General features: G+C 48.0%; 4 protein-coding genes across 6 annotated transcripts in view; 2 read left to right on the forward strand and 2 right to left on the reverse strand.

Moving 5' to 3' along the window:
* htr2cl1 (5-hydroxytryptamine (serotonin) receptor 2C, G protein-coupled-like 1) overlaps positions 1-9910 on the reverse strand; it is a 70232-nt gene extending 60322 nt beyond the window's left edge. The window contains exon 1 of the mRNA XM_057028108.1: positions 9775-9910. The gene's annotated coding sequence lies outside the window, so the exon portion shown is untranslated. The remainder of the gene's footprint in view (positions 1-9774) is intronic.
* rps4x (ribosomal protein S4 X-linked) overlaps positions 898-17089 on the forward strand; it is a 158636-nt gene continuing 142444 nt past the window's right edge. The window contains exon 1 of the mRNA XM_057028137.1: positions 898-901. Within this exon, the coding sequence (XP_056884117.1) occupies positions 900-901 (2 nt within the window). The 5' untranslated portion in view covers positions 898-899. The remainder of the gene's footprint in view (positions 902-17089) is intronic.
* On the forward strand, positions 3480-6267 carry LOC130523112 (serine protease 27-like). Its single transcript, XM_057028123.1, has 6 exons — positions 3480-3614; positions 4501-4521; positions 4877-5036; positions 5128-5390; positions 5481-5614; positions 5704-6267. The coding sequence occupies exons 1-6, from the start codon at positions 3557-3559 to the stop codon at positions 6142-6144; spliced, it is 1077 nt and encodes a 358-aa protein (XP_056884103.1). The 5' UTR covers positions 3480-3556; the 3' UTR covers positions 6145-6267.
* ccnb3 (cyclin B3) lies at positions 12055-16063 on the reverse strand. Of its 3 annotated transcripts, none has more exons than XM_057028113.1 (13): positions 15728-16063; positions 15458-15639; positions 15259-15342; positions 14570-14659; positions 14148-14260; positions 13922-14072; positions 13751-13849; positions 13587-13679; positions 13374-13511; positions 13151-13306; positions 12933-13082; positions 12659-12789; positions 12055-12592 (listed from the first exon to the last, which is right to left on the reverse strand). In XM_057028113.1, the coding sequence occupies exons 2-13, from the start codon at positions 15539-15541 to the stop codon at positions 12523-12525; spliced, it is 1359 nt and encodes a 452-aa protein (XP_056884093.1). In that variant the 5' UTR covers positions 15542-15639; positions 15728-16063; the 3' UTR covers positions 12055-12522. The 3 variants fall into 3 exon arrangements, with proteins under 3 accessions (XP_056884093.1, XP_056884092.1, XP_056884094.1); XM_057028112.1 differs by having other exon boundaries at positions 15458-15573; positions 15728-16061; XM_057028114.1 differs by lacking the exon at positions 14570-14659 and having other exon boundaries at positions 15458-15573; positions 15728-15883.

Genomic DNA, 17089 nt, shown 5'->3' on the forward strand with positions numbered 1-17089 from the left:
CTCCTCTAACCCCACCCCCCCTCCACCCCCCCTTTCTGTCCATAATCCTCCGTAGAAGAGCGCCGTAAATGGAGGATAAAACAGGTTTCAATTAAACACGTTGTGATTCGAGTCACACTGGCAGCGGCCGGCAATTTGAATGAGATGGATCACATGTGAGGCCCCCACACAAACACACACACACACACACACACACACACACACAGTTTGAGGGCATTTGTGAGGACTTTGCCGCCTTCTGCTGAATTTCTATTAAAAATGTGTGTCATGTCTGCGGATGATTACAATCTGTGACACGAGGAACAGAAAATTGACTTTGCTGCGGAATCTGAATCTGCACGCGCGTGCGTGCGTGTGTGTGTATCTGTGTGTGTGTATGTGTGTATGAAGGAGAGAAAGAAAACGAGAGAGCTCATTTCAACGATAAAACCATGGAATAGATTCACACAATTGGAACAAATTGTTTGACTGTTTGTAATGTGTGTGTGTGTGTGTGTGTGTGCCTGTTCTCACATTTACTATATACCGAGCACCAGGATCCTCATTCTACTACCAAAGTGGGACCATGTTTGGGAAGTGTTGCCATGTTGTTGGTCCTCACAGCTTCAAAGGACAGTTTTAGGGTTAAAACATGTTTTTAGGGTTAGACTTGGGTTTAGGTCAGGGCTAAATGGGATGGTTTAGCTTAAGGAGTTGTGTCAGGCGAGAACTTCCATGAGCAGCTTGACTCCATTGGGGTGAAAAAGGAGCTCATTCATCGAACTTTCTCACTGTTCCCTTCTCTGTTAGCTTGAGCTAACCTGAACAGGCGGCTCTGATTCCTCACTTCACTTTCAAGGTGAATTGGTTCCATCTTTCCATCAAGCTGCTGGATTGTTGTTGTTGTTCCCTCCTCCGACATTGATGTTCAGTTCGGAAGAGGATGCCCTTGCACGCTACGTGTAAACCAATTAGTTCTGCCAGAGTTGGTCCCAGACAGAATATGATTGGCCTCTTGTTGGAATCTATTCTCAGTCGGGTCACATCCCATCAGCGGCATCACACATTCCTCCAGCAGAATCCACGGGATAAACACCGAAGACAAACTAGCTCTGGTCCAGGTTGACTTTTAATCTGGTTTTGTTACTTTTTTGTAAATGTTCTCCTCCTGTTGCCAGAGGAGCCATGTCCTCAGGGATGGATCATCCTCGAGGGATCTCCGAAGGAAAATTGGTCCAAAATCAGCGGGTCAAACAGACCTGTGGCCCAAAATTTAGCCGCGGTCAAAATAAGCATTCCCAACAATTTTTGGCAAGAAAAAAAACCCCAAAACATTATTGCCAAATTTCCCAAACTTGTCAGACTTTTTTCCCCTCATCGCTGTGTTCCGCATCATTTGACTTTCGCTAATTGCAAAAATTGGAGTGTAGCATCAGATTATCAGAGCGGGGCGCTCTTGGCTTTGTTGGTCGGCAGCCATCTTTCAGCCGTTTGAATTCATTCCCAGAGCGCCGCGCCTCGTTTCCGTTCCTTCTGAAGGAGCCTCATGAGGTTTCCAATGTTGTGATTAGCGCATCGCTTGTTTCTGTCCCTCCAAAGGAGAGACCGGTGTGCATGTGTGAATACCAATGCTAAGCTAAGCTCTCAGTCAAAAAGACCCGTCTCAGAAGTGGGTTTAAAACATTACGATGGGGGCTAAAATGCCTCAAACCGGCACCGTGTAAATGCAAAGCGGGGCATTTGCAGCGATTTCAGGCATGCGCACTACAGCTGCTGAGCTTGTGCAAGTCGTTTCCTGAGTACCTGTAAGTGTAGAACAGATAGAAGAAGACTGGCACACCTCCCAGTCACAGAGGTGGAAGAACACGCCGGGTCCCCTCAGCTGCCAGTCGATTTTTCCAGTGGCAACTACAACTCCCATGTGTCCAAATGAGGATTTTTTGCATAGGGTAAAATTGGAAAAGAGACTAAAAATAAAACTAGCACCTCGAGCTACAAACATGGTCAATTACTCTGATTTCTTTAGAGTTCTTTCCAAAGGCAGGAAAATTCATTAGATTGCGCACGACGCCAGGACGCGAGTAAACGCTCCGTGCCTTCCAGTGATGTCTCACTTCCGCATGCTTGGTAGCCTTAGGCGGGAGGTACGGAGGGCCAGAAATGAATGACACCACACAACACACAAAACCCAGAGACAAGCGTCCATTCACACAATTCAAGATACTACGAATTTGAGGGTTTGGGCGGGCTTGTTAGCTCACTGTTGTGATCGCCCACTTCTCGATACTCCCACAAATCTGTTTCATTACCGCTACCTATCGTTCGGGCAGGTCTACTACAGTGTATTTTGGGTCATCTGCATGGGGAACTGTTTCAAAACTAATTCTAAAACTGTTGTGTAAATGGGGCCATGATAAAAAAGGAAAAGCGCATCAAGGGGTCAAAGGCCAAGGTCACAAACAGATCTATTCTTGGCATCTTTGGACTGAGCTCATGAAGGTGGGATTATTCAGTCCTTTGGTAAATGAAGGAAAATGAAATTAATTAACCTGAGAATGTACAAAAATGAAACTTATGTGATCTCACAATGCAAAAAAGCTTCTAATTGTTAGACTGATGATACAACCAGGTCCTCATCCTCAGACTTAATTATCATTTTCTTTCGCGCAGACAAAACCGATCGATGTTATTCAAGCCTCCCTGACTAAACCTGAACGCCTCGTCAATAATCCCGCTACAGCTCAGAGCCTCCAATCTTCACACGTCTGATGAATCCTGAGTAGTTCTGTTGCCCCGCTCTTCCACTGTGATGCATTCAATGACACAACAGCAGACAGCGGTCAGGTCCAATCATCCAGAGGTTTAGTAATAAGCCAAATTACAGCTGATTTATTCAGCTCGTCTTTGTCAGAATTATTTTCAGCCGTGTTGTACAAAGATGAGTACAGATTAACCCTCAACCGACAGCTGGGTTTGTTTATTCCCCTAGAGGCCACTGCAGGTACTGCATAATGTTGGAACTTCCTGATTCCTTTCCTCGTTGAACCTTGTTGCCAAACCCTCATGTGGGAGTGAAATCAAATAACACACCTCAACCTCCACGTCTCACACACACACACGGGGCAACACAAACAGGTGTTGTACATCTTTAACTATGACAAATATGTTCACACAAGTGCGTTGTGTATAGACCTTAGGGCTAGGCTAGCTAAATGCTACCAGATGGGCTTCAGACTGAGCATTAAGACTTTTCAGATCACGTGACCTGATGTATTTGATGACAGGGGAATTCACAATCCTGTCGTGCTGCATTTTGTCATGAAGTTTATGTGCGAAAATGAATAATCCTGATTTAGAAAACAAGTTTTGTTGTGTTAGGGGGTCACTACGTCCAATCTCTCATTTTCAAACTCTGAAAGTACAATGCTGTCATGACGGGTATGTCAAAATTGTAGCGTGATTCGTCTCACCTACGAAGATGCCGAAAGTGTTGCGCAATTACTGTCAGAGTGGGCGGAGCCAAGTACAAGAAATACAGTACTTAAAGTGGAGGAGAGCGAAAGAGGCACATTTAAAAATGGCTGCCTCCCAGGTTCTGCATCACGTAGCCGTGCTGATCCTGCTCATGCTGGGAGGTAAGTGCATGTGAGCTCCGGGCAGATACACAACAGTCGCGATATTGCTCAAAACTAAAATTTGCGAATGGCAGACTTGTGAGACTGTATCTCAAAGACCAGACAGCGAACACCTCAGGACCTGTTTCACTTCAAGGACTTTCGAGGCTAATTGTTGGAGATGGTGAAAGGGAAAAAAAAATAAAATCAGGCAATATTTAGACCATAGCTAAATTGACATTATCTATCACGAACGTTAATCAGTAGAAATTTCAGGGAGTTTAAGATTAAGATTAAGATTAAGATGGACTTTATTCATCCCCGTGGGGAAATTGAGTTATAGTAGCAGCGTATGCAGAGTAAAGAGACAGAAAAAAAATAAATACAGATAAGATTAGAGTGTTATAAGCATATATAAATACAGCATATATTATAAGCATATATATAATATATACATAATATAATATATACATATTATAAGCATTTAGTTTAGAACCAGTTGAGAAAATAGCTATAAAGTAGCTATTTGTGCTTCACATCAGTAAGCAGAGAGCATCTTTAGGGAAGCCGAACATGTTCCAGGAAGTTACTGAACCTGCTGGACCAGTGCATCGGATTTACCAGAATGTTTCTTGTCGCCGCCAGCTGACATCCAGAAAAAGGAAATTCTGAGGCGTGATTGAGCTTTAAGATGTTTCCCTGAGTGACACGGAGCGAAATTCCTTTAGTTGGGGTCAAACAAAAAGGGAAAAAAAGCCACAAATAAAAAGTATGAACACTAAATAGATGATCTTGTAGCTTATATTAAGCTTTTTCCCCCACGTTGTTTTTGTCCATTATGGTTCTTTAAAAACCTGTTTAGGTTGAGCATTTTTGCTAATTAACTGTGTTTTTCTGCATTTGGCAGGTTGTCGATCACAGCTACCAGGTAAGATCTCATGATCAAACTTGCAAAACGGTGAACATACAGCACAAAAAGTAGAATTTACTTTATTTTATTTTATTTTATTTATATTAAGTCCTGCCATTGTGAGTCCTGTTGATTCACTCACACCAGCTATAACATCAAGAGCTAAAAGGGAACCACACCCTCACACACACACTCATGGGAAAACAATTCTTTAAGATGAACAGAGAATGAGGAACCTGGAGAAATGATCACTGTTCCCGTCAGTTCAACGGAGCAGAAATAACTTTCTCACACGCACAAACAACTGCATGAATTTTCTTACAAGGTTAGCCGACCAAGTTGGAGGATGAGCTTCCGCTCTCTTTTATTTCAGAATGTGGAGTTGCCGTGACCAACAACAGGATTGTGGGAGGCTCGGACGCGTCTCCAGGAAGTTGGCCCTGGCAAGTCAGTCTAAACGAATTTGGGGTGTCTCATTGCGGAGGGTCCCTGATTACCAAAGACTGGGTGCTAACCGCCGCTCACTGCATAGAGTGAGGAAAACATTTTTTTTTTTTTTTTAAACAGACAGATGGATCCCAACTACTACTAGTCTAACATTCTGGTCCCTCTGTCTGTGTCAAGTGACTACAGGGGGATAACGGTTTATCTGGGTCGTCACAGCCAGTCGGGTTCAAACCCAAAGGAAGAGTCGCGGACCATTAAACAAGCCGTGTGCCACCCTCGGTACGACTTCCTGACCATAGACAACGACATCTGCCTCCTCCAGCTGTCGGCTCCTGTCAACTTCACAGATAATATATATCCAGTCTGCCTGGCCGCGGCGGACAGCACTTTCCATAACGGAACCAGCAGCTGGGTCACCGGATGGGGAGCGAACAGCAACGGTAAGACCAAACACGTCTGTCTGTCTGTCTGTCTGTCTGTCTGTCTGGGATACAGTACCAGCGGTAATGTCGGAACATGTCTCCAAACAGGCGAGTTGGAAGACATCCTCCAGGAAGTGAAGGTGCGGGTGGTGGGAAACAATGAGTGTAAATGTTCCCATGCAGTCCTGACAGAGAACATGATCTGTGCCGGCGTGAGAGAGGGAGGGAAGGATGCCTGTCAGGTAATCTGGGATGGCTAGAACGTTGGGGGAGGAGGGGCTAAAGATCTGGCAAATTAAGGTGTTGAAATGTGCCTTATTCTTCCGTGTAGGGCGACTCAGGAGGTCCTCTCGTGGTCAAACACATTAACGGCAGCATCTGGATCCAGAGTGGCATCGTGAGCTCTGGTGACGGCTGCGGTCAGCCCAGCATACCCGGAGTTTACACACGCGTCTCCAAGTACCAGAACTGGATCAGCAACATCACCGGGAGTACCCGGCCGGGCTTCGTCACATTCTCCTCATCTGGAGTTGACAGCGACTCGGGCTTCGCCTGCCCAACGCCGTCATCACCCCCGTCAACGACGCCCCCGACAACAATGGCCCCAACCCCAGCCGACACAACCACGGCGGTCAGCAACACGCCAAATTTCACGACCAAAGACAAAAGCATATTTGGCAGCAGTGAAAACGTGGCGCACTTCTTGTTTGCCGCTAACGTCGCCTCGCTTGGTTCTCTGGTTCTGTTGCTGCATGGGGTCGGTGACTACTGACGTGAAAACATGTACTTTCCCCCGTCTGTTTAAAATAAATTGTTAATCTCACTTGATCCCTTGTTGAACTTTGTAAAAACTTTCCAACTTTGTCCTAAAATAAAACAGCAACATCAATGAGCGGGGTTAGCGCAGCGTTGAGATTCTTCAGAGGTTCTCTTTTCATTCACACAACTGCTACATGAAAGGAGGAAAGCGCGGCGACCTTGGAAGAATGACACAGGAAAAATAACGCTGGGACTGAAGTGACATTTAACGAACAATAAAACGTTGCCTTATCAACAACGCCGTCTGACAGCAGACGTGGACAAAGCCGCACAGATTCTTCGACTGTTTTCAAAAGAGAACCTGATGCAATTAGCGAATTGTTGACACGCACGAATGCCAGAAGTCAAGAAGGACGAAATGTGGGGAGTGAACTTTCTGTGAGTTTACAAGAGCTTTAGCATTATTGGAGTCTGGCAGTCAAGGAATGTGGTTCAGTGAGGGATCGAAGCAAACAAAGATGGCAAGAGACAAGAATAGAGCCAGGAAGAAGCCAGTAAGAGAGGACACAGGACCTCAGAAATCGTATATTATCCACCCTCAATCCAACGTCACCGGGCCCATTATAGCCGGTACCCTCTCGTAGCACAACGCTGTCCCACTGTAACCCGACTCTGTCCCAGTGAAGCACTTTAGCCTCTTGGCAGCACCCGCAGAACTGATTTGAACATTTTCTTCTGCTTTCAGCCTTTTTTCAGCTGGAACTAACTGCTAAATTATGCATCAGCGTGTGTCCTGATGCGCCGCTTTAAACGAGCAACCGATCCAGGAACCTCGCTAAGGCGCTGATCCACACAACGGCTGACAGCAGTCCGAGGAAATGAGAAGGAAACATCCAGCAACGGAGAGAGAATCAAACAGCTGAACACCAGCGAAGCCTGTGCTGACTCACTGTTGTGTGTCATGACTCACGCTGAAGCTAAGGTGCTGTCGTTGCCGCTGATCCTCTGAACCTCTCCACCACAACGCTGTTCCAAAACAGCCCACGGCGGAAACAGTCATCAGTGGTCTGCACGCCGTGTTTGGCTTCAACAATTACAGACGGCGGCAGGGTGGGAGGAAAGGCGGCCATGTTTGCTTCCAGGCTCTTGTTTTGCTGCTTTTGTCCATGTTAAGAGGCTTAAAGACAACCCAAATTCCAGAAGAAATACCAGCTGAGGGTTAGCATAGTTTAGTTCCAGGTTCCCGCCATTTTTTACTGATGGCCTTTCACTCGTGCCTGCAGCCGTTAGTTGCACGGACGGCTCATTAGCGGTTTGGATAATCTGACAATAATAGTGCCAATTTTATAGACGCGCAAAAAGCACTTGATTGATGGCTTCATTCATCAGCCGTGCACATCTGGACATCTGGATGCGGCAGGCCATCGGGAGTGTCACTCCGCCGCCGCTGTGTCCTTCACATCCATCTCCGAGAGTTGATTAACGTCCACTCTGATGCTGATTGATGGAGGACAGACTCATCTACCAAATTACAGCACTTTTATGTCGTGACTAAATCATGTGTGTTCCCTATGTGGCCACTAGGGAGCGTCGCTCAAATTAAATATCACCGAAAAAAGAGAAAAGTTGGAGAAAGAACTGCTTAAATCCTCAAAAGAGTCTGAAGAGTTCAGTAAACCAGCCCACATCTATTGGATCTTCTCTGGTAACGATGCCTGTTTTTATCGCTTTTCTATCTACTAACAGGTTTATTGTGTCCATAATTCTCACCCGTCCTCTCCTCCTCCCGCCGTCCTACAGATTCCTTTTATTAACCAGTTTCCTTCCGTGTTTTATCACGCCTTTAACCGCGGATCCCCCCCACATCTCAAGGATAGTTTCCCCCCGAACGGAGAGGAGTCGAATCTGGAGCTGAACAACAATAAATTCACCTTAAAGCTCCGTCCCGAGCAGACTGATCGGATTATTAAGTGTCAACGTTCGGATCATATAAACGGGGCGTTTGCTGCCCTCGTCTGTAAACGGCGGCTACCGGGACACATAAATCAGCATCAGAGGGAAATTTAATTTGGGATTAAGGATTTACTGGTTCTATTCCTGTTGCCTACATCAATCTTCATCCTCCTCCACAGACCTCCGCTCCCGCTGTGGCGGGAAAAGGTCGCGGTCCTCCGAAGATTTAATGCCGCGCTTCTTCAAAATGGATCTTCCCGACGGTCCCCCGCACACCGCCGTAAGTATCTATCATCCAAAAAACACACTTTTTACCGTTAGAATGAAGGGATTTCTCTACGTGAAAGATCGCTTTAGTGGAATCAAACGACTTGTGATCAATGGTTTTGAATATAAACACGCTGGATTAAAGATTATTATAGATAAAACGACACATTGTGCTAATCATCCCTTCTGAAAACCGAGAAAACTTGATTTAGAACTATTATCTGAACAATAAAGTCAAAACTATTGTACTACATTTATGAATAATTACTTTAATTTTTAAAAAGGTAGGGGGTCTCATCATAATCCCTCCTCCAGGTGAACTCAGATTCTATTTAAAAAAAATTTAAATTCCATCTTTTTCTTGGCAGATGTCCCTGATTGTTTTTTTTGGGGGGGGGTGTAATTCTTTGGCGTTTGCGGGGCATCGACGCGTTTTCTAGTGGAGGAGAACGTAAAGGGAGGAAACGATTCGCATTTCGAGCTATTTTTTTCTCCAAAAGAACAGAAAGAAGTCCAAATGAAGTCCCGTCAGTGGGCCTACATCGTTTAAGAGGCCTACTTTGCCCTTTTTGGGGGTCACCTGTGTCATCTAACGGTGGGCTGGGTGGGATGCTAATACCAACCACAGGAACAGGAATTACTTTATGACTAAATACTTAAAGATAAATGTAAATAAAGAAGTCCTGGACATTCAAAAACTTCAAACAATCCCCCCGATTGGGACTCCGAAGAAGTCGTTATCAGTTAGCTTGCAGTCGCCGTGGTTAGTCTGATCAGATCAAGAACCTGCCTGTGACCCTCAGTTGCTCCCGTCTCCTCACCCACGGCAGCAAAAAATAGACCAGAAGGTGATTCAGCAACGAGACGAGGCTACGGTAGCTATCTGAGCGCCGACGGTCCCGAATGTGCCCATAAAAAACCATCAGACTTAATGTCGGCGGCGCTCCGCGGGCCGATAAAAGGCATCCTGGGAAATGAAGGAGATCATGCATCACTGCTTTGTTTACCATCACGCTGACGTTCCAACCTAAATATAACCGCAGGAGCGTCACCGGGGACAGGTTAGCGTTCGTTAATTTAAGATACGTTCTTGTTTGCATCTTTCTAATCGCCATGATGATGATTCCTTCGAGGAAAAAAGGGCCTGGAGTGTTTTCATTTCAGGTGTGGTTGTTTATGTAGCATGAAAGGCTAAAGCCAGAGGTTGGAAACCTGAGCACCAGACAGGCTAATGTGACTTTAAGTTGTTGCACAAGTCTGCAAATCCACAAATGAAACATCAAAATAAGGTTCTTAAGGATTAAAAACATTTGATCAAAGAATTGGAAACGGGGGAGGGGCCTCGGTTTAAAGCTAACCCTGAAATAACAATTTCCTGCTTCGGGGTTTCACTGAAGGAAAACGTCAAAAACACCAAACTCACAGGTCCAAAGTTGAGCGTGGTTCCGGGTCGACCGAGCCAGGTGAGGAGGAGAGTTTGGAAGTGCAGAAATTCATCAGGATCCACAATGAGGGAGTCGGAGGACTTCCAGACTCGAGGAGTGAACAGACACAGGTGTAACACATCAAACAGGTGGGCGGGGTTAAGCAGCCCCGGCCAGGAAGGAAACCTCCACAGACGGAAGCTTCAAAACTCCAAACTAACATGACCTTTATTGGTTTTCAGCGTGTGACGGCCGCGAGAGGCCGAGGACAAAGCCCGGAGCGTTAAATCCCAGCGTTGGAGCGTCGCTACGCGTGACGCTAACTGATGATTTACCGTCTCTGAGAGCTGAGGGGAGACGGAAAATAAATGAGCTCGCGCCGCCGCTGAAATAGCCTTTCAGAAATTGTTAGAATCGGCGAGAGAGATGAGAGGGCGAGAAAGAGAAGTCCTGATTAATGTCCACTCCACTTCAGTTCAGTAGGGGGGGACACCCTGTGAAAAAGGGTTTAATAAAGAAGAAGAATCACCTGTGGGAATAAGCTGCGTTCTGGACCCTCGAACCCGGCGAGAAACAGAGTCTTTGCCCGTGGATGCAAAATTAGCCGAGGATAACGGCTCTCGGGGGACTCGGCCCCCAACCGCCCCCCTCCCAGATATCAGCTTTTCTAATTGTGTTTTTCTGGGTTTTCTTGTTGCTATGGAGCGGTTGCTAGCGTGCCTCCACCACGAAGAGGACGCAGAAAGTCCCCCTGTCCCTGCTGCAGGTCACCGACCTGTCCAGTCAGCAGATGCTATGCCGAGCTAATCCCTTAGCGCCGCCATGTTCTTCCAGTGAGGCGTTCCGGTGCCCTTCCCAACTTTAGACGGCGGACACACGGATGAAAACGAAATGTTCCGTCGTCCTTGGTGGCATCTTTAGACCGCGGTCCCTTCAGGGGCGTAGCCCAGAGCTGCGCCTGAAGGCAGCACCAAAGCACCTGCTTTTGCCGTCTCTGACATTTGTCGAGGTTTAAATCAAGCTGTACTCAAGCTGTACGTGTCCGGGATACAGAGCTAAACCGCTGGGACGTTAGCCTCTTCGCTCCTGACAGCGCAACTCACTTTTCCGGTGGACAACAAACACATCACCGGGAGCGGAGACAGATCTGAGCGGCTGGATTGTTTTGCCTCCTCTGTCTTCTGTCTCAATCCCTCCAACGGCGCCAGGACGCTCTTTTATCCTCCGCTAACGGCTGAATGCTGTTGGCAGCGATACGACAACCGACGACAGAGGCACGGCCCAGGCGGATGGCAGTGAAACCAAGTCCTGGGACAAAACCAAGAGTTAGCAACGTGGAGACGAAGAGACCGATATGGCCGCCCTGAAAGAGCTACATGCTATCCCTCAAAGCCCAGTTTGTTTAAACCGGGTTGAGACTGTTTGTGGAACAGCTGCATGATGTTGGAATGATGAGTTTTTTGCCTCTGAGGTCACAAAATAGCTTCTAAGCAATGCTAAGCAGGCTAAGCATGAAGCTGGCTCCATTCGGCCGAACGTGCGAAGCTACCGGAGCGAAGGCCTCTCTCCGCTGATCAATAGCTCATCTTCGGCATGGTGGGCTCCGGTTCAGCGAGCACCATCTCCGCCAAAACACTTCAATCGTTTACCGCCACCAGCGTTTCTTAGCCACCTGGGCGAAAGACAGCAGGAGCCAATCAGCTGCCTAAACTGATCATGGGAGGTGTTGAAGCTGGAGCTACGGAGTCAATGATGGCGAGGAACTGGACCAGAACGGCTCCAAAAACGCCGCATTTGTGTAGCCCTCCAGCAGCGTGAGCGCGTCTCCTACGCAGAGGGGTTTGGACCTTCCTGCTTTAGCGGTTAGCATTGGGGCTTCTCGGGTCCGACCGCGCCAAGAGTGGCAACGTGCGTTACTTATAATTATGGTCCCAAATCAGTGCAACTTCAGACAAAACCTTGGCTGTAAAGCAACATCGGGCTTCGGTCACCTTCCCTCCGGTGGCTGATTATGATTTTATTCACCAGTTCCTGCACTTAACCTTTTAAAAGTGAGACGCTCTCAAGGTTGGCTCGGAGCCTCGGTGTCGGGGGACTTCTGGAATGCCGGTAGACATTTGTAGGAAAGTGGTGGAACTTTGGTTAAATGATCACAGTTGGAGCTCCAGAGGAGCCTGGAGAACCTCCACAGGCAGCGGAACCTCCGAGAGGGAAGTCTTGGAAGTTTCCAGTGGAACTGGGGAATTTGCTGGTAACCAGCCAATAATGACGTGCAACGCTGCCCTCTAGTGGCCATTTTATTAAACAGTCAACACTTTTATTTTAGGAGTGATGGCTACTTAAAAATAGTATATTTAACCACCGTTCATACAAATATAAGCAGTAATATTAAACATGATAAATGCTGGAGACACACAAACACACCTCATTATTGCGCAACGTCAACAATGCTGGCAACCCATCACAGGCAGTTAGTGCATAATTCAACAACATTGCCCTTTAAAAGTTACATTTTTAACATTATGAGCAAACCCATAACTGTAAAAGATTATAAAATGCACATGTTACTCAAAAGTAACGACCTTAACAGGAAACACTGGCAGCATCTGGTTCCAACATTAAAACTCTTTTACGTCACAAACGGGACCTTGAACGAACATTTCCGATAATACATAAAATAGAAACTGTGTGTATAAATATTAAACAGTATTAACAACATATGTACACGTTCGCCAAGACCTGGCGTCTTAGTGGGATAAAGCTTCCTCCAGAACCTCCAGGTCCACCAGAGGAAGAGTCGCAACCTCGAAAAACACCCTGAAAGGATAAAATATTCACGTTAGCATCGGCTGCAGGTTAGCCAGAGCGCCAGTGTGGCCTTACTTGTGGGAGTATTTGTTCCTGATGGCTTTGAGTTTGTCGTCGGGAGGAGCCGAGAGTGCGGCGTGGAGCTTCCGGATGACCGGCGCCAAATCGGACTTCTGATAGCCGGAGTGGAACTGCAGGATGGGAGTCTGCGGGATGAGAGGGATGAGGGGCGTTTGTTCTTCAGAGAAACATGACGGGTTCAACTGCAACTCTGGCATCCCGACGCGTGCAAATGTTGCCACCTTCGGCCACTAGGTGGCAGCAGAGGCTGGCAGGGAGCGGCACTCACCCATCCCCCCAGGTCTTTGGTGAGCAGCGCCATCAGCAGGCAGGCCGAGGCCAACAGCGAGCCCCTCTCCGGCACCAGCTCCATGTCCATGAGGCTCATCTCGCAGTAGTAACGGGCCAGAGTCAGCGTGTCCATGCCTGCTTTCACACACTGGACAGCACACAGGAAATGACCCAAAAGCACCGGGGGGAAGGGCCGCAGCGGGAGGCGGAGCCTACCTTAGCGTAGCGCCTGAGGAATCGGTAGGGGATGGGGATGTTGATGTCAAACACCAGCGTCTGCAGCATGCTGGCCTCCGTGGAGATAAGCTCCTCCCTCCTGTAGGCGTCGTCGCAGATGTACAGGAAGTCCTCCATGCAGGGCGGGCTGCGCTCCTGAGGGACCGACCCGGACGGGTTGTTAGCGGTGTCTCGGCTGGTCGGGCGTCTAACGGCGTCTCACCTCAAACTTGGAGGCGATGAGCATGGCGGTGGAGCCGACCAGCTGCAGCATCTCCCTGTCGACGGGGGTCTTGGACAGGTAGTGGTCGGTCATCTTCACGGCCAGGTACAGGGTCTCGTGGAACAGCTCGAAGTTCTCCTGGAAGCACAGGCGAGTCGCTCCGTCTCTGAACGCCTCCGCTCTTTGATTCTACGCAGCGTCCGTGGTACTGACCTGCACCTCGACCAGCCAGTCCACGAGGATGGCCCTCATCTCCGCGTTGAGGCTGGGCTGCATGTGCATGTAGTCGGCCAGGACGAACTTCTCCTGGAAGAAGAGAACGCTCAGATCTTCAAGAGAGACAAGAAGGTGGCGAAACGCCGGCGCCGTCTGCTGACCTCGCGCTGCTTCAGGTAGTCAAAGATCTCCTTGGCGTACTCGGGACACAGGTAACAGTCGTCGCAGTTCTCAGAGTCGATGTCAAACTCCGGCGGGATCTGCGAGGAGAAGATTTCAGGAGAAGGCGGGGGAATTTTCCAGCCAAGAAAGATCCCAGAGGGATTCCTTACGTCTGGTTTCCGGAGGTGTGCCGGCACTTCCCGGACAGCAGGGGGAGCCGAGGTCGCGGGTTCTTCCCCAGGAGCCGAGGCAGCTCTCTCCTCCTCCTTGTCGACCGTCTCTCTCTCCGCTTTGGGCCTGTCAGAGGTCACCGGCAGTGACCTGCGGCAGGAAAACAGCCGTTACTCAGCAACAGCAGAAGCCAGAGAGAAGCTGCAGGACGACGACAGGACGCACTTCTTCAGGTTGTCCCGGTTCTTGGTCGGCACCGAGGCGGCGCCGATTTTCTTGACCGGCTTCTTCACCGCTTCCTTCTTCCTGCCCGGAATGCTGATCTGAACCTTGTGAGCCTGCGGATGAAGCCACGGAGTGTTTACAACCTCTGACCGGTCCAAACACGACACTTTTAACAAACACAGAGAGCAGGAGGCGTCTAGAAGTGTGTGATGGAAGCTGGTTCAACACTGCCACCTCCAGTCTTTTAGGACTTTAAATTAAAAACAAAACAAAACACCCGTGAGCGCCTGCATCCACACCAGAGTCACCGTGTTGCTGGAAATAAAGGAATACCAGGAGAGTGGGAGGCCCCAAGAGCCAGAGTAAAGCCCCTCCACCACCCCTCTGGTGGCATTTGGCACCAGGAAACAAACGTCCTCGACCTGAGCACGAGGCCGCCGCCAGAGCGTCTCCGCTTCCCTACTCTCTGTCCCCAAGACGACGCCTGCGTCCGTCAGACTCGGGCCGACGGCCTGTTGTTGGAGACAAAAGGAGAAGCTGCAGCTTCAGGCTGCTTTTGCCCCTTCAGACTAAAGACCGAGGGGAAACGTGTGGATTCAAACGCAGGAGGGAAGCGCCATGAAAGTCACTCGGATGGTGCAGAAACGGGGGGAAACTGTCCTAAAATCAGCGAGGGTTGTGACTCAGGGAGCCCCGCTGAGCCAAACCACTGTCGTTAGGACCGTGCACGGTACGGCCACATCTGGAAATCGAGTTTCTATTAAGCCACGCAGACGTGCACGCGGAGCCACGCGGCCCGGGTTCAGAGGCCGGCCTGCTCCACGGGTCTGTCGTCCTCAGATTCCTGAAGAGCCAACAACAACAACGCCGCTGAGCACTTAGCTTCAGCGAGATCGTTAGACATGAAGGTGAGGTGCACGTTCCGCGTTTTCGTCCCCGAGAGCCTTCGAAGGAACCGCTGAAGCAGAGCCTGGTGCACGTCCAGCGCGTCAGAAAACGTGCAACAGCACCCTGTAAAACACTGGGATGGAAGCCTGCCTGGAAGTTCCCCCAGTCAGGAATAACCCTGCCGGATGATGGCATCATTAGCATCATTAGCATCAGCACTTACATTGGTGATGTCGATGAAGGCCGTGCGCTTCTTCGGGGCTCCATGAGGCGGGGAGGATGACCTCTTCACCTGGGGCCCTTCTTCCTGCAGCACACACAACACAACACAACATAAGACAACAACACGCATCGTTGTCACGTTGCCTGGGTGATAAACACGAGGGAGGCGCGTTAGCTGGCTGGGATCCGCAGGCTCTTACCTGGTTCTCGGAGCCCACTTTAGCAGGCTTGGGGATTTTGCTCCCGGCGGCCGCGGTGGTCTTCTTCGGCCTCGTTACGGGCATGGCTGGCTCCTGTATCCGCTGGAAATATGAGCCTGTCGCGGCAGAAGAGGGTGGAGGAGACGCAGGGTAGCTTTGAGCTAGCTAGCAGGTTGGATAACCTTAAAGTTTTCACAGGTTTGTGGGGTTTAATCACGTGCAGTTCCTAAGTCGATGAAAAACACAATAAAACGAGTTTTTGCGTCTCACCGTGCGGTCTCCCGACACTCGATTGGGTTTAAAAATGCAGCAAACTGCCCAAGTTTCCCAAAAGTTCAGTGTTGTTTTGCAGACGAGAGGACGGACAAAAGTGCCGCAGCTCGCGGATCCAAATTCGTTACGCCTCGTCCTGATTGGTTGGAGTTTGAGCCAACGGACCAATCAGGACGCGGATAGAAATGCCGGCGTAAAGGGTTCGCTTGTTTATGATACCTTCGGCGCCTGGTGCGGTCATATGGAGCTTATCCGGTTTGTTTTTTAAAAGCACAGTTTATAACCAAAATTGTACATTGCCGTATAGTTTTATGGTTGATTCTATCTTTTAGGCGCAGTATTTGAAAATCCTGTTAATGTTTAACACTTAAAGGCGACGTTTTATTGAGCTCCGCCCGGCCGATTTAAACCGGACGGATATCAAAACACAAGGGAGGAGCCTGTTTGATTTTTAAACGTCCAGCGGACCAATCAGAGATTTCTCATTAATATTTTGATTTATGAGGACAAAATGTTGATCACGATTAAGTAATTATTTGTGTAATTTACACATATTCATCCAATGTTACTTATAATAATTGAAATTACTGTAAATATGGGGAAAGTCATGTTGAAAATGGTCAGCTAAAAAAACTAGACCACTGATCATTTTCTCGTTTTTTAAATAATAGATTTATTTCTGCACGTTAAGATTCTGTTTTTCTGTGAAACTGCACATCGTTTTATGCTAAACTACAACAAACGCAATGCACAGGAAAGAAAATTGGAGCTAAATACCAGCATGTGCCTTTTAAAAGTGCACCAAACACAATACATACTAGTAATATTCATCATTTAGGTGATTAATTAGCAACATTTTAGACCATAATTCAAAATAAGGCGAAGGTTTCTTTTAGTTGAACGGTCAGACAAAAAAATATCCATAATGAGCCGTGGGGCCTCCAGGAGCCATAGCAGCCATGGGGACAACAGGGGGACACAACCTCACTTCTTCCCCGGGGGAGAGTTTCAGGTGGGACCAGGGGTAGATGAGATAAATGTCTCTCCATTTGTGATTTTTTTTTTTTTTTTTTAAAAAGAAAAAAGAAAATACTCTCAGCATTTTCAACCTTTGTAAAATAATCTATATAATTTTATGATCAAGGCAAAATTCAGCAAAAACATTAAAACATCTGTTCTCCGTTACTGACGCTTGTTTTTGAAGCCTCATATTTTTCTGTCTGAATCAACGTTTGGAAGCCGTTAGCTCGGGCTAAAGCCCAGGTGCTGCTATCTAAGCTAGCTAAAGCTCGACAAACACACTGGATAAAAGCTCAGAATTCAATGTCCACAAATTCATTTTTAAAATTTTTTTTTAAA

The sequence above is a fragment of the Takifugu flavidus genome, chromosome 3, assembly GCF_003711565.1.
Source record: "Takifugu flavidus isolate HTHZ2018 chromosome 3, ASM371156v2, whole genome shotgun sequence".
Taxonomy (NCBI): domain Eukaryota; kingdom Metazoa; phylum Chordata; class Actinopteri; order Tetraodontiformes; family Tetraodontidae; genus Takifugu; species Takifugu flavidus.

What these genes read in the sequence shown, in the direction of transcription:
- LOC130523112 (XM_057028123.1), top strand. Translation starts at nt 3,557, where the DNA reads ATGGCTGCCTCCCAGGTTCTGCATCACGTAGCCGTGCTGATCCTGCTC. An exon ending in TTGTCGATCACAGCTACCAG is followed by an intron (nt 4,522 to 4,876) that starts GTAAGATCTCAT and finishes CTTTTATTTCAG; the next exon opens with AATGTGGAGTTGCCGTGACC. An exon ending in ACCGCCGCTCACTGCATAGA is followed by an intron (nt 5,037 to 5,127) that starts GTGAGGAAAACA and finishes GTCTGTGTCAAG; the next exon opens with TGACTACAGGGGGATAACGG.
- ccnb3 (XM_057028113.1), bottom strand. Translation starts at nt 15,541, where the DNA reads ATGCCCGTAACGAGGCCGAAGAAGACCACCGCGGCCGCCGGGAGCAAA. An exon ending in CCAAAGACCTGGGGGGATGG is followed by an intron (nt 12,790 to 12,932) that starts GTGAGTGCCGCT and finishes CTCATCCCGCAG; the next exon opens with ACTCCCATCCTGCAGTTCCA. An exon ending in AGGAACAAATACTCCCACAA is followed by an intron (nt 12,593 to 12,658) that starts GTAAGGCCACAC and finishes TTATCCTTTCAG; the next exon opens with GGTGTTTTTCGAGGTTGCGA.